This window comes from Aedes albopictus, unplaced genomic scaffold (genome assembly GCF_035046485.1).
Source record: "Aedes albopictus strain Foshan unplaced genomic scaffold, AalbF5 HiC_scaffold_352, whole genome shotgun sequence".
NCBI classification, from domain to species: domain Eukaryota; kingdom Metazoa; phylum Arthropoda; class Insecta; order Diptera; family Culicidae; genus Aedes; species Aedes albopictus.
The window spans coordinates 12,040-26,120 of NW_026917147.1; the positions used below are offsets into that span (position 1 = coordinate 12,040).

The 14,081-nt window shown below is 40.1% G+C and overlaps 2 protein-coding genes across 2 annotated transcripts; both read left to right on the forward strand.

The window, feature by feature from the left end:
• Window positions 1–589: 589 nt before the first annotated feature.
• Window positions 590–2,950, forward strand: LOC109428908 (peptidyl-prolyl cis-trans isomerase-like 4). The gene has a single exon (XM_029868812.2). The coding sequence runs from the start codon at window positions 803–805 to the stop codon at window positions 2,786–2,788; it is 1,986 nt and encodes a 661-aa protein (XP_029724672.2). The 5' UTR covers window positions 590–802; the 3' UTR covers window positions 2,789–2,950.
• An 8,003-nt stretch (window positions 2,951–10,953) lies between these two features.
• Window positions 10,954–14,075, forward strand: LOC115269427 (uncharacterized). The gene is made up of 6 exons (XM_029878162.2): window positions 10,954–11,395; window positions 11,456–11,583; window positions 11,646–11,945; window positions 12,060–12,255; window positions 12,545–12,892; window positions 12,948–14,075. Exons 1-6 carry the CDS (start codon window positions 11,212–11,214, stop codon window positions 13,415–13,417), a joined length of 1,626 nt encoding a protein of 541 aa, XP_029734022.2. The 5' UTR covers window positions 10,954–11,211; the 3' UTR covers window positions 13,418–14,075.
• Window positions 14,076–14,081: the final 6 nt, after the last annotated feature.

The window sequence follows — 14,081 nt, forward strand, 5'->3', positions numbered from 1 at the left end:
ACAAATTGCCTGTAATTTTCGTTTGCATAATTCAGCAACGTGTACATTGGCAAACGTCAAAGCGATCGAATACTAGCGCATCTGGTGGAACGATCGCGCAAATCAAATGAAATTTGAATTGATCGTTAAATGCATGTGCCAAGCCGTTTTGAAGAGTGTTACGTCTGTTTGTCTGTGATTGAATAGTTCCAAATTGTCCAACCCTATCATTCAATCATAGTAGTATGTCTATCTATATCATTATCATTCAGTGAATTGAATGCATATGATATGTACGATAACATGAATTGTAAAAATCTATGCGGGAAGATGGAAAAAATACTGAACTCAGTGAAAAAATTACTGAGCTGGAACATCTGAATCTTAGTGTGTACCTACGTTGATATAAATACTAGTAGTCACAGGATTTCACAGCAGAGACTATGGAAGCTTCGGGAATTTACATATTACGTATTTTAAATTACTAAATTTCAAGCTTAATTTTGAGTTTTTCAATTTGGTGTGTCGGTTCACACTATTTTGACCTGCCCTTTAGATTTGCGCTACTTTTTGGAATCACACCAACACACACACACATCGCGAGTACGCATGTTTTCTTTCCCGCAGTGGTTGACAGCTGAACTAGTTCGACGACGGTAGAAAAAGCGGAAAATCGGAAAAATCAATCTGCTTCCTTTCGGAGGAAATATAAAACGCATTTTCACATTCGGAGTGTTTTGAAGTTGTGGAAAATTGTGTCCAGCTGGTGCGCAAATGAACAAAGAACAGTAAATATCGGCGCGTGTGAAGTGAAGCCAGCAGAATGGCCGTAGTGATCGAAACGACCATCGGCGACATCACGGTGGACCTGTACCTGAAGGAACGTCCCCGTGCGACCCTGAACTTTCTGAAGCTGTGCAAGCTGAAGTACTACAACTTTAATCTTTTCCACACGGTTCAACATGGATTTATTGCTCAGGCGGGCGATCCGGCTGGTTCCGGCGAGGGGGGATCCTCGATTTGGGGTGTGTTGGAGGGGAAGCACAAGCGGTACTTCGAGGGCGAGGCGGTGCCGAAAATCAAACACGGCGAACCCGGACTGCTGTCGATGGTGTGCGCCGGAGAGGGGCTGATTGGATCGCAGTTTTTCTTCACGCTGGGGCCGGATTTGGCGTCGCTGGACGGGGGCGGTCATGTTGTGATTGGAGAAGTTACTGAGGGGCATGAAGTGCTACGGAAGTTGAACGAGGCGATCTGTGACGAGAAGCATCGGCCATATAAGGATATTCGGGTGACGCACACCGTGGTACTGGAGGATCCCTTCGATGATCCGAGAGGGTTCCGTGAGCCAAGTAGGTCCCCGTCGCCATCGGCGGAGCGACTGGCTGGTGGGAGGATTGCTGCTGATGAGGAGATCGACGATACCGAGGGGAAAACGGCGGAGGAAATTGCCGAAATGCTGGCCGAGAAGGAAGCCAAGGCCAGGGCGACGATTTTAGAGATTGTCGGGGACATTCCGGATGCAGAAATTGCTCCACCGGAGAATGTTTTGTTTGTTTGCAAGCTCAACCCGGTGACGACGGATGACGATTTGCAGATTATCTTCAGCCGGTTCGGGAAGATCAAGGGATGTGAGGTGATCCGAGATAAGGTTTCCGGTGATTCGCTGCAGTATGCTTTCATTGAATTCGAGGACAAAAAATCCTGCGAGAGTGCGTACTTCAAGATGGACAATGTGTTGATCGACGATCGCCGTATTCATGTGGACTTTTCTCAATCGGTGGCCAAAATTCGCTGGCGAGGCAAGGGTAGAGGGATCGAGTACTTGGACGGAAGCGACAAGAAATCGTTCAAGGATATCGATTACAAAGACGTCCGGAAGGGTCGGAAGCGAGCCCCCAGCCGACTGAGGAAGTCATCCGGCTCGGATTCATCACGATCACGATCGCGGTCGCGATCTCGCAGCCCAAGGCGTAGACGCAGTCCGGGAAGACTCCGGGGCGGTGGCCGACGAGGACGTTCGCCGTGGCGAAAATCTGGAGGTGCCGGAGGCGGTGGCCGCCGGTCCCGCGACAAAAGGATCCAGCTAGCGGAGACTAATTCCGCTTATCACATGGAACGCAACGGACGGGACATCCGAGTCGTTCAAGGGAAGCTGGATTACAAGAACCGTCCCTATCCGACCAGTTTCATAAAACGTAACCGGGGAGCTGGTCGGCTTGGTGGCGGTGGCAGAGGTGGAGACCGTCGATCACGATCACCCCAACGAGGTCGTCAATCGCGTCGATCGCGATCTCGTGATCGTCGTCGATCTTCTCGCTCGCGATCACGTTCTCGCAGTCCAAGTTATCACCGCAAGAGATCCGCCGACTCCGGTGATCGTCATCCGGGTCGTCGCGATCGAAGCCCAATCGATCGGCGTCGATCTCCGCATCGGCGTAGATCCGGATCACCGTCAGATCGCAGCCGAAATCGCCGTGATGACTCAAGAAGCCCACCACCGCCGGCTCGCCGGAATTCGTCTCCAGCCAAGGCCAAAACAGCAGTACCCAGCGAAAGGCACAACAAGAAGGACACTAAAAAGAGAGGGCGTCACTCTTCTTCGGATTCTTCCCGTTCCAGATCACCAAAGGGCCGCTACTCCTCCGAAGAACGCTCCAAAAAGAAAAGCAAGAAGAAGTCCTCCAGCAAGAAAAAGTCCAAGAAAAGCAAGAAATATTCGTCGGACAGCGACAGCAGCGCTTCCGGTTCCAGCGACGACGATCGTAAGAAGAAGAAGAAGAACAAGAGCAAGAAGAAGAAGAAATAATTATTTCAAACAGAAGTTTTGAAATTGAAACATTAGTTCTAAGCAGGGCATGAGGACTCTAACCATACGAACTTGGCTACACCAAGCCGAGCCTTTTCAATGATTGACCTTTAACATTGTTTGAATATTGGATGTATAATGAAGAAAAATTGTGCAAAATAATTTCTGTGAATGTGCGCTCTAATCGGTGTACATGTGTGTTTCATTTCATTTTAGTGTGTAGCTTTGTAATTTTGGTTTCTCTTTCCCGATGATGCTCTTTTTCAGCTTAGTTCGTTATCGCAATACATTTCAACCGAAATCCCTTTTGGTATGGACCCATACTTCGTTACGCGATGGCGCGAAAGGTCGATCGATTGTACGAAGGTGTACTTCCGCTCTCACGTTAGTCCGCTTGAACGCGAAGCGCTAATCCGGTAGCATTTGTAAAAATCCTTTAACAGAACGGTAAGTATCATTTAGAATGATCCCCTACATGTAATCTGTTGGTCACAGCGCAGTACTAATATCCATTAACTCATTGATGAACGTTGGATAGCGCTTCACGTGGATCGTTCATTCGATAAGCCGGTAGGACGATAGAGACACGGTATATGGGGGACGATAACCGGTTGTCATCGCGTACGGTATGGTCCGGTATTTTGGGGTCCTGACGTAAAGGAGGGACACGATTGGAACGAAAGTCCTCGGGGACAGTTCGAGTGTACGATAGGGCATACGCTGACAAGTACGGTGAGGTGATGGTGCTCGATCTGGACTTTACGTTCGGTTTCGATTCGAAATAATATGGAAGATCTAGTAAGTATACTCGTAAATTTATTGAATTGAATAAATTTATCTCCTTTATGAAGAATTGTGGAAATAATTATTGTTATTATAATTTGTTAATTTCGTGGCTGTACGTCACCAATCGTGCCAAGAATAATGTTCAGGTAAAAGTGGCAATATAGGAGGTAAGTAGTTGCCCTTATGCTAGCTAGAGTATTGTCAGAGTCGCTTATCTGATGACTGCGGTAAGTGTGAAACAGTGTGAAGAAACAGCTAAGAAGCTGGCTAAAAAAAGATACCGTAAAACGGGTGAATATAAACAATGGGGCGAATAGAAACAAATAACATAGTATCGATTTATACTATAAATTTTATAGGCAAATTAGCCATTGAAATTGCGTTTTATCGATTTGGTATGTATTCAAAGATTAATAGTTATTTATGTAACGAGTTGCAAAAAGATGATTTTTTCAGCACGAGTCGTACATTTATCTAACGAGGCTTGCCGAGTTGGATAAATACGAAGAGTGTTGAAAAAATCGAGTTTTGCAACGAGTTGCATACAACGTTTTATGCAATGATTTTTTTCATAATGCAACTCAAATGAGTTGCATTATGAACATTATACAACTATTTTCCATTATACAACTCATTTCTGTTGCATAATGAACCAGTTCGGAAAAATTGGCCATTATGATACCAAAATGAGTTACATAAAACATAAATTATGATACTGAATTGCATAAAGTATTTTTCGACATTCGACAATTTTTCCTTCACTTGGTGAATTTTTTTTTCTGTATTAACGAGATTTTTAACCCTAGGCTAGTTCATCTCGGGACCCACGCTTTACTTGCCTTCCGAAGGAAGAAACCCACATTTTGTGAGTATGTCGGGAGTGGGATTCGATCCAACTAGTCTTAGAGTTTCATATGAATTAAAAGCTATTTCCACAGACAAACAGACGTAACACTCTGATACTTCCCATCGTACTTCGATTTAACGATCTTTTTCAAAATTTGATAGTTGGCCAACTACCCACCTGTGGCGCTCACATCGTTTTTGTTCGAGTTTGACGTTTGCTCACTACCGCCTCCTAGTTGATGGTCGGTCAAACTTAGTCATTTTAGCATTTGGCGAATATGTCTCCGTGACTATGATTTGAATCGAAAAATGTTCGAAGTGTTACGTCTGTTTGTCTGTGCTATTTCTGTCTTGAAATTGAAAAAAAATGAAAATTGTTTAAAACTGTTTCTATTTGCCCCATTGCGGGGCGAATAGAAACAAGCAACCTCATAAGTTATAAAATAAATAAGTTATGGAAATAAAAATTGGTTTTGAATCCTAGTTACATCAATAAAAGAGAGAGATGGGGCCCAAAGTTGAGACCCTTGCAATAGAATTCCATCCATTCCATCACTGCCCGTGGAAGCATAATTGTCACATTGCAAAGGTTTTCCCTCGATTTCTCCTTTCTAGATAATTATGTGTTATAGAGTTAAATTTAAATCGCCATATGTATGAAAGAAAAACGTTACTGATGAAAGGATCTCCAAATCTCAGTCCAAGAAAAAGCGTATATATGTTAAGACTAAAACAAACCTTAAAATGAAATGAAATGAAAAAAAATGAAATGAAAATAATTCGACAATGATTTTCCATAAGGGCCTAACTGACTTGATCGATTTCTCTTCGTCGACTCTCTCTTTCGCTAATAACTTGATGAATACAAACAAAATCATTATTCTTTTTGTTTCTATTGCAACATGTAATCGTCTTCTTCGCATTTCAACCTAAAAATCTTTGGAAAACTTAATACACATTCTGTGATAACACAAAGAGAGGATCGATGAAGAGAACTCGAGAATGTCAGTTAGGCCCAAAAGAAAAATCAGTGTCGAATTGTCACATGTACATTTTTGGCAATTGAGTTGTCCAAAAAAAGTCTCACGAAACCTACTGCAAGCCTATTCATATACGTGAGAACAAAAGATGTTTACAAAGTTCTTACAGATAGATTAACACGGGAAATCTGAACACAAACCACTACTACACAGGAATTTGGATTGGTCAATATTGAGATTTTGCAGCCCATGATCATTAGGCCGTCCCTATTTTTGCAAAAGTTGGAAATGTTAAAAGTTCAATATTGCAAAACGATCGTTTTAGCTAAAAAACCATCATGACAAAATTTGAAGTCCGTATCTCAAGGCTAAGTGGTCCCCCACGGGGCCTAAAGTTCTAAAAAATTGTATGGGGTCAAAAAAATCATGAAATTTTTTCGACGAAAAAATAGCACTATTCTACTAGAATCGGTGATTTTAGGACCCTAAAGGGCTAAAAATGTGCTCAGAATTGCGATATCTCTTTTCGTTTCTGAGTTATTGACGAAAACCTACCTAAAATTGAACATTTTGACCATTTTTTGAAATCCCTGAGTAAACCTCCCATATTTTGTACGATAACTCAAAAACGAAAAGAGATATCGCAATTCTGAGCACATTTTTGGCCCTTTAGGGTCCTAAAATCACCGATTCTAGTAGAATAGTGTAATTTTTTCGTCGAAAAAAATTCATGATTTTTTTGACCCCATACAATTTTTTAGAACTTTAGGCCCCGTGGGGGACCACTTAGCCATGAGATACGGACTTCAAATTTTGTCATAATGTTTTTTTAGCTAAAACGATCGTTTTGCAATATTGAACTTTTAACATTTCCAACTTTTGCAAAAATAGGGACGGCCTAATGATCATGTATCGTGGTGTACTATCATATAGGGAAATAAAAATAGGTAGTTTGTTCCAAAAATGGTTGAAAAAATGCAACGCCGATTTGTCACATTCTGAAAAGTGGACGCATAAACGTCACGTTTCATTGGAAATCCTATGAAATTTAAAAATCGCTCTAAAACAAAAACTAGTGCTCAAATTCAAAATTGGTTGATGTTAGAACACGATTCGACATTTATGCTTCATAGTTGAGGCAATTTACTTTTTCGAACTTTGGACGCGATTTTCTCGATTGTCTGTTTTTGCACATGTGACATTTATGCGTCCACCGGCAGATCAATACTTGCCTAAGTATGCTGGAAGGTGTTTCTATAGGTTTCTATTTGCCCCGTTTTACGGTATAACTTCTTTCAGAATGTTATGCTTCAAACCTGAGAAACACACAGTGTGTTTTCAATTGCCTGAATAAATGTTAACTATAGGGCACTGCACTGTTTTGATTTTGTATGGGATTTTGACGTTTCTTGGCCTTGTTGTTTACAAAGTTTCTGTAAGAGTGAAAGGGAAGGAGAGAATTTCACGCAGTGCCCTATGGTTGAACTTTTTTTTTATAGAAGGCCTTCTTTATAACAATTGAATGTGATAGAACAGCCGAAAGAAGAAACAATCGCAGTGAAGTAGGCAGAGCCGTAGCGTGGTCCCATGGCTCCCTTGGCATGCATCCAGATTGGCGGTCCATGACAATTGTGCATTTTGAATTTGCAAAAGTTTGTATGTAGTCATTTTTTTTTAATTTCTTCACGAATCTTACAGTTTTTATTTATTTATTTTCTTTTCTGGGTTTTTTGTTCATCTGAAATTTGACGTCTAAAATACTTAATTGAGTTTCAGGGGTTTTCAAGAATCCTCAAACGACCTTTTTTTAACAATTTTCGGTGATTAGTCCAATTGGCTTTATCTGAATTTTCCAATAACATTACCAAACATTTCTTCTGAAGTTTAATCAACATATTTCTCAGAAGATAGATGAAGATTAATGGATTAATGCCAAGAAGAGGTCCTGAAGAAATGTCGACATGAGTTTTTATTGGAATCTCTGGAACAGTTCCTGATGAAATTATTGAATTAAATTATGCAGGAATCTCTGGATGAATACCTGTAGAAATATCCGGTGCATATGAAAGCCGGAAGAATTCCCATAATTCTTTATAAATTTTGTACAACGCCAATGGCAGGCTTTCCGGCGGAATACCTTGAGAAATTTCTGAAGGAATTCCAAAGTTACGATTATCTGGAGGAATATATGAAGAAATTCAAGGAAGGGGAATTCTAGCAGAAATTTAATGGAATTTCTGATATAATTTCCAATAAAATTTCCCATTAAATTTCTTAAAAATCTAAGACGAAGCTGGGAAAATTATTTAGCCAATTTATCCATAAATTTTTACTGACGTTTTCTCTATTAATTCTGTCAGGAGTTCGCCATGGATTCGTTTCGTACTGAAACTCTTCAAAATAATCTGCCTTAGATTTATGCAAGATTTCCTTTAAAAAAATGTATCAACAGCTTTGGTGTTCTCCTACTTGGGTAAATCGTAAGCTGTCGAAGTATGTAAAATCAATCTCAAAAGTTCCAAAAAATCTTCAAAAATTTCCAAAAAAAATCCTTTCTTGAAAGAAATTCTTTAGAAAATTCTTCAAAATGCTTTTAAACACTTTAGACAGAAAAAAAAACAAACAAACAAGAACTTTTTGACTCTGCAATTTATATATAAACTATATATAGTTTTTGAGTTCCTCTAGAATTCAGTCGATGATTTCGCAACTGCACAAAAAATGGTAATAAGTTTTAGAGGCAAATTTAAAAAATCATATATAGATGGTCAAATAGTTGCCGTCTTTCTCAAAAGAATCACAACATGTCACATGAATCTTGTCACGTTTTTTCTCGTTAAGTGAAATTTAGTGGACGCCCCTCGAAGGTGTGAGAATGAATCAATTTTTATACACTTGTAGTTTTAAGGAAAATTGACGACTCGACTCGACTTGACGAATTGTGCACGCATTACCAAAGATCACATTCCAGTGATCAAAGGACTTTTTCATGCAAAGAAGCAAAAGTTATTGAACAATGAATGTGGAAGTGTGTATTTTTGACCCATTCTCATCCCTCACAACGGTATATTAAAAAGCTATAGCTGTCAGTGGCGTCGCGTAACCTCATTTTTTACCTGTGCACCGAGTATAAATTCATGATTTTTTTGAACAAATTTGCTTGTAATAATTAGAAAATGACGAGAATAGAAGCTTTCATTCATTTCTATTTCGATTTTCATCATAAATCCCCTGCAATTGCAAGTTTTAGGGTCGGTGCACAGGTAAAAAGTGAGGTTACGCGACGCCACTGATAGCTGTATACTGTATAGTATACTGCTTTCCAGAGCATTTTGCTTTGCAAGCGCCAAACATACACTACATTTGCTAAAATCTTAAATATTTTAATTCTTAAAAGGAGGAAGAATCTCAGATGGAGTGAGCAGTGATATAAACATCAGGAAATATACCATATGGTCGGCGTTAAGTCAGAGGGGACCAAGTAACTAAATTGATGCAAATCCAAGTACAAATCAGATTTTAGCCTACCCCGTTTGTGACCTTGGATAGATTGAAGCAGGGTTGCAACATTGCACTCGAAGGAGCGACAAGGAGGTCTGGCGTGCAGAGGAATGGCACTACCATTACATGGTCACACATGCTCCTCGGCTTTGCGGATGACATTGATCTCATCGGCATCGATCGTAGGGCAGTGCAGGAAGCTTATGCTCCTCTGAAGAAAGAGACAACGAGGATAGGCATGAGCATGAGCATAGATGACCGTACAATTCGTAGTTGCTACTCCGTGATTGACCAGAACAATTGAAATTGCACAAGGAACAAACAAACGGAGCTTGGGAGGAGCTACCGCTCTCAATGTGCACAGTGCGAGAATTCCAAACTTTGTTTGTCAATAACGGCGCCGGCCACGTGCTTACGGTCATCGAGGAAGGGAAGGAATGTTAGTGTGATGTACGTTGCTACTAGAGACCGAGATCGAGATCACCTTCTCCACGACTGTCACGGGAAAGAGTTTTTGTTAGTGGGGAGAGGGAAAGTCCCATGATTTGGATTCATGCAACCTTTATTTGAATCAAAACATTTATTCATTTTGACTAAAATATTACAAATGTCGACCGAAGATGACGAACCACTCAATTTTTTTGTGTAAATGCAAAAAAATGAAAGAAAAAAAATATTATCAACTAAATGTGCATTAGGAACTAGCGCCGACACATGATGTGACAAACTTTTCAATATCTGTTAGATAAATACACAAAAACCAAAGCAGAATTTTATACATCCTTTAGCATTAGGCTGATACAAATTTTATTTTGACTTTTTGTCTCCCCCCCCCCCCCTTCAAAAATTTTTGGTTGGATTTTGCATTTTGAGGGGGCAGATAAAAAAATATTCATCAATATATCGGGTCTTTCCAAACATTCTTTAACAAATCCGATGAGTTTTTAATATTTTTTAGATTAAATGCTTTATTATTTTTATCCCCCCCCTCGACCAGCCAAAGAGTGGTGGGACAAAAAGTGAAATAAATATTTGTAACGGCCTTATTTATTATGATAAAATAGAACGAGATCACCAATAAACATCCTTTGAAGTGTCCCGTGCGTATGTGCTGCAACATCTTCCACCAGGGACGGGATCATTCATTTGCAATCACTTACATTCACTTGCTGTTAAGGCTCAAGCATCCGTCATCATTTTTCGGAAAACGAAAAGCAGTTTTTTCAATGTAAATCAAAACAATGACCATGAAAATATATTCACTGTATTCCATTCCTCATGTGGAATGCAGTGAATACATTTTCATGGCAAAATCTTTTGTTTTGAACGAGAACACTGCTTTTAAATTCTTGATGATGGCAATGATTTCAATGACAAATGGTTCAACGTTAACTCGTTTCAGAAAAATCGTAGCAAAAATCATTGTATGAAACACTTTTTCTTTTTTGTTTTACCTGAAACTTTGTAGAACAATGTACTAGCGTATAGCATCAATATGGAAAGCTACAGAAGGCAGCAAACGCAACTCTCCACGGCGTGAATATAATTTACATTCACAGCGTGGAGAGTTGCCTTCACAGCTCGCTCACGACTTCGGTATGCGTGTGCGACCCTAATGCTATTCGCCAAACTTTCAGATAAAATTACAAGGTTAAATTCATCCATACATTGTTTTTTGATAGCATGCTTCTGAACTGAGATAGTAGCAAGTGAATGTAACTCTTTGGAAATGAATGATCCTATTCCTGTCTTCCACTAACTGGCCTCTTCTCTGAAATCACACTGAACCGCTACAACTGCACAGGGGTACGACGATGTGCACATTCAAATTGACGACGACGACGCGGCCGATCCGAATGAAAAAAGCGGTTCTTCCACTTTGCCTCCAAAATCACACTCAAAGAGACAACCAGGATCGGCATGACGATCAACTCTACCAAGACGAAGCATATATCAAGCCAAACATTTCAATAGGTCCTATCTGCAATTGAGAGGCTCTCTTTGTTTACTTTCTCTTTCAATTATTGCAATGTAATGGTACTAATACTACACGCAGAGAAAAGAGACCTTTTTTAACCAAAAAAAATAATTATTGAAATAATTTTTAATTCTAAAAAAAAAAATTTTCGGCTTCAAATATATAATTTTGTTGCAGCAAAAATTTTTGTTTTTGTTTTGACTGCAAAAGCTTGAACACCCATGTTTTTTTGATTCAAAAAAAAAATGTGTAAAATTGAAAATTGTATTTTGTTGATTTAAAAAAATTTTTTTTTGATTCCAAAAAAATACCTATACAAGCGTAATCTGTGAATGTATGCGTGTTGTTTTACAAGTGTATACGCAGCATTTTTGGATCCATCTAGATTTCTTTCAAAACTCAAAATGGCGTCATCAGAAGAAGTGCTTGTTTTGGAAGTCGAAGAAGTTAGTGACGCGGTAGTGGACTTACTGATAAGTTTCGGTCTCTCTGAGGAAATTGTGAATGTTTTTTTGGGTAAGAAATTCATCCTACATTTGGCTGTGCGCTAAATTGAATTGTTTACTTTTTTTTCAGAGAATCAATACACGATTGAAACCCTGCAGATCATTGAGCGGAAGGAAATAGAGGAGTTGATTCCGCCGCCATATCTGGCTGAGCGTACAAAATGCGTACACGGATTGAATAACTGGAGAGCTGCTCAGGTTCGAGTTTATTAAAATCCACACTTTTGTCAATAATCGTAATTTCTTTTCATGTACCATAGGGATTACCGCCGTTATCGCCGGACTGTCCGACGGCCTCAGTACAGCCGGAAAAAGGACACACTCAAAACGAAAAGATTGCTAGAGAAGGTTGCACCGCAAGTTATCTGCTTAATTCATCATCGAAAGGCCGAGTTCTCCTGCAAAAGTGCCAAAAGCAGACATTCTTGACAAGAGCTGACAAGAAAGCAATAACTCATCTAGTAATCGACGATTTCAAGGACCGATTTGAAAAGCTAACACCAACGGAATTGCAGCAGAGGGCATCGGAACTCGGAAAGCTATTCCCAGGCGAGCCAGAGGTAATTTATTATTGATTTTTTTTTTTTCTAAAATAGGCTCCGAAATCCCAATTGTAAACCATTTTTGAAAGGAACGACTATATATTGATAATTTGTAACTATTCTTTTTACCAGGACGGATGGTATCAACCGACGTTTACCAAAAACAGTGCCGGTCAGAAAATCAAACTGCGGAAACAAGCCAAGGGACGACTGTATGACAGGAACATCAACTACAGAGAACCGGTGGATAACCAAAATGACATACAGCAACCGTCAACATCCGGAGTAAAGCCTTTTGATGTAAAGCAGATTGTATCAAAAGAGCAAGGTAAATTATAAACTTCATTTATTTACTATAGAGCTTAGGCGCTGTCCATAAACTACGTTGACTTTTTTGCCATCTCAGACCGCAGTCAAACCTCAACCCCACCCTCCTCCCCCCCTCGTAGACTTTTGTTTATACAAAAAAAAAAAAAATGAAATTTATATGGAGTGTGAACTTTGTCCAGACAACCTACCCCCCCCCCCCTCCTTCCCCCTAAGAGTCTACGTAGTTCATGGAAAGGCGTTTAGAAGTTCTCTGTAGAATAGCGAATAAAATTTGTCTTATTTTACAGAATCCGAGTACCAACAAACTAAGGCCTGGTTCGTCAACAATCAAGATGAGTGGGAAGAAGTGAAGCAAAAGTGGAAGGCAACCAGTAAACTGAGGACGTTGGAACTATCAAAAAAACTCAGCTGGACTTGTGCTTCGATTTTGGCTGAGTATCCAACTCTGCGAAATCATCAAGGCTATCAGTTAGTCCAGATAGATTTTTTACATAAATATCCCGCAAAAGAGACGCTGTTGTTTAACCGTTGGACGGAACTATTCATAGGAATTCGACCGGTATTAAATGCCGAAGTAACGGACGTGGATGGAAAGCATCTCATCGCTCTGCTTGATGATGATGATATAAGTGAAGGTATGAAAAATAAAAGCCTCAATTGCTTTATTTTAATTACTATGTTCTTTCGTAGATACTCGTAACCTCATCACCGTATCGCTGTTGGCACATATTCTGCCAAGTCCTCATCTCACCTGTTCCGGTAGACGACGGTGGAAGCCATCTATTCTCGAAACGCGGCAAAGTGTGGTAATTCATATCAACGATCTCTCGGAACTAAACGATACTCTTCGCGGTTTTTTCGATAGGAGTCGCGAGAGAGGAATAGAGACTACTCCTTTCATACTGGTTCATGGCGAGTTGAAAAAACCCACCGGCTTCCTTGTGTGGAATAACGTCGTGTCGTACAAACTACCCAATTTTTTGAAAGCTCTCGACATTTGCTTGAAGATATACAAAGCCTACAACATCGAATTCCCGCGTCATTCGTTGGCAGTGTGGGATTTGCTTGCCACGTTCTTACTCGATTTTGATCCTGTCAGCGACAAGGCAACTATTTCCGGTCTGTGCGCTGCCATACGACAGAAACAGCCATCACAATGATTACGTGCATTGTCAAACAGTGCTCGTGGCAAACTAATTCCATCGATCGATTATACGACCATTTACGGAGACACCATCAGCAAATCACCGCATACACGTGTAACTTCAAAAGTTGTCGACGCATCTACAACGTACGAGCATCATTTTTCAGACATTTCAAACAACACTTAAACGACGACCATGATCTTCAAAACATCAACATCATCGACGAAACACCGCAAAACGAATGGTTAATGTCCAATTCCGAAGCACAACCATCGCATTCGAACAACCGTGAATCTACCATTAAAGTTCAGAAAGATTCCAAAGAAGACACTGAAACACCTACGAAGGGCAATGATGAAGAACCCTGCATTATAGATATTGAGGCCTTAGAGATCCAGATGCGTAATTTAAGTATCGGTTTTAACCTAAAATGGTTAGGTGTAAATGTGTTACCGAGGAAAATTGTATTTGAAATCCAGCATGACGTACAACAACAAATTTTGAAGCCACTAGAAGAAGTTGTCAATACTATGCAAATATCCGGTCTACTTTCTATGGAAGGGCAACGAATTTTCAAAAAAATGTTCGAAATGTTTGACGGAACAGAAACAGAATACAAATTTGTGGAAAACTTGAAATCTGCTGACCTGTACGTTGCCCCTAGGGAGTTTGTGATAAG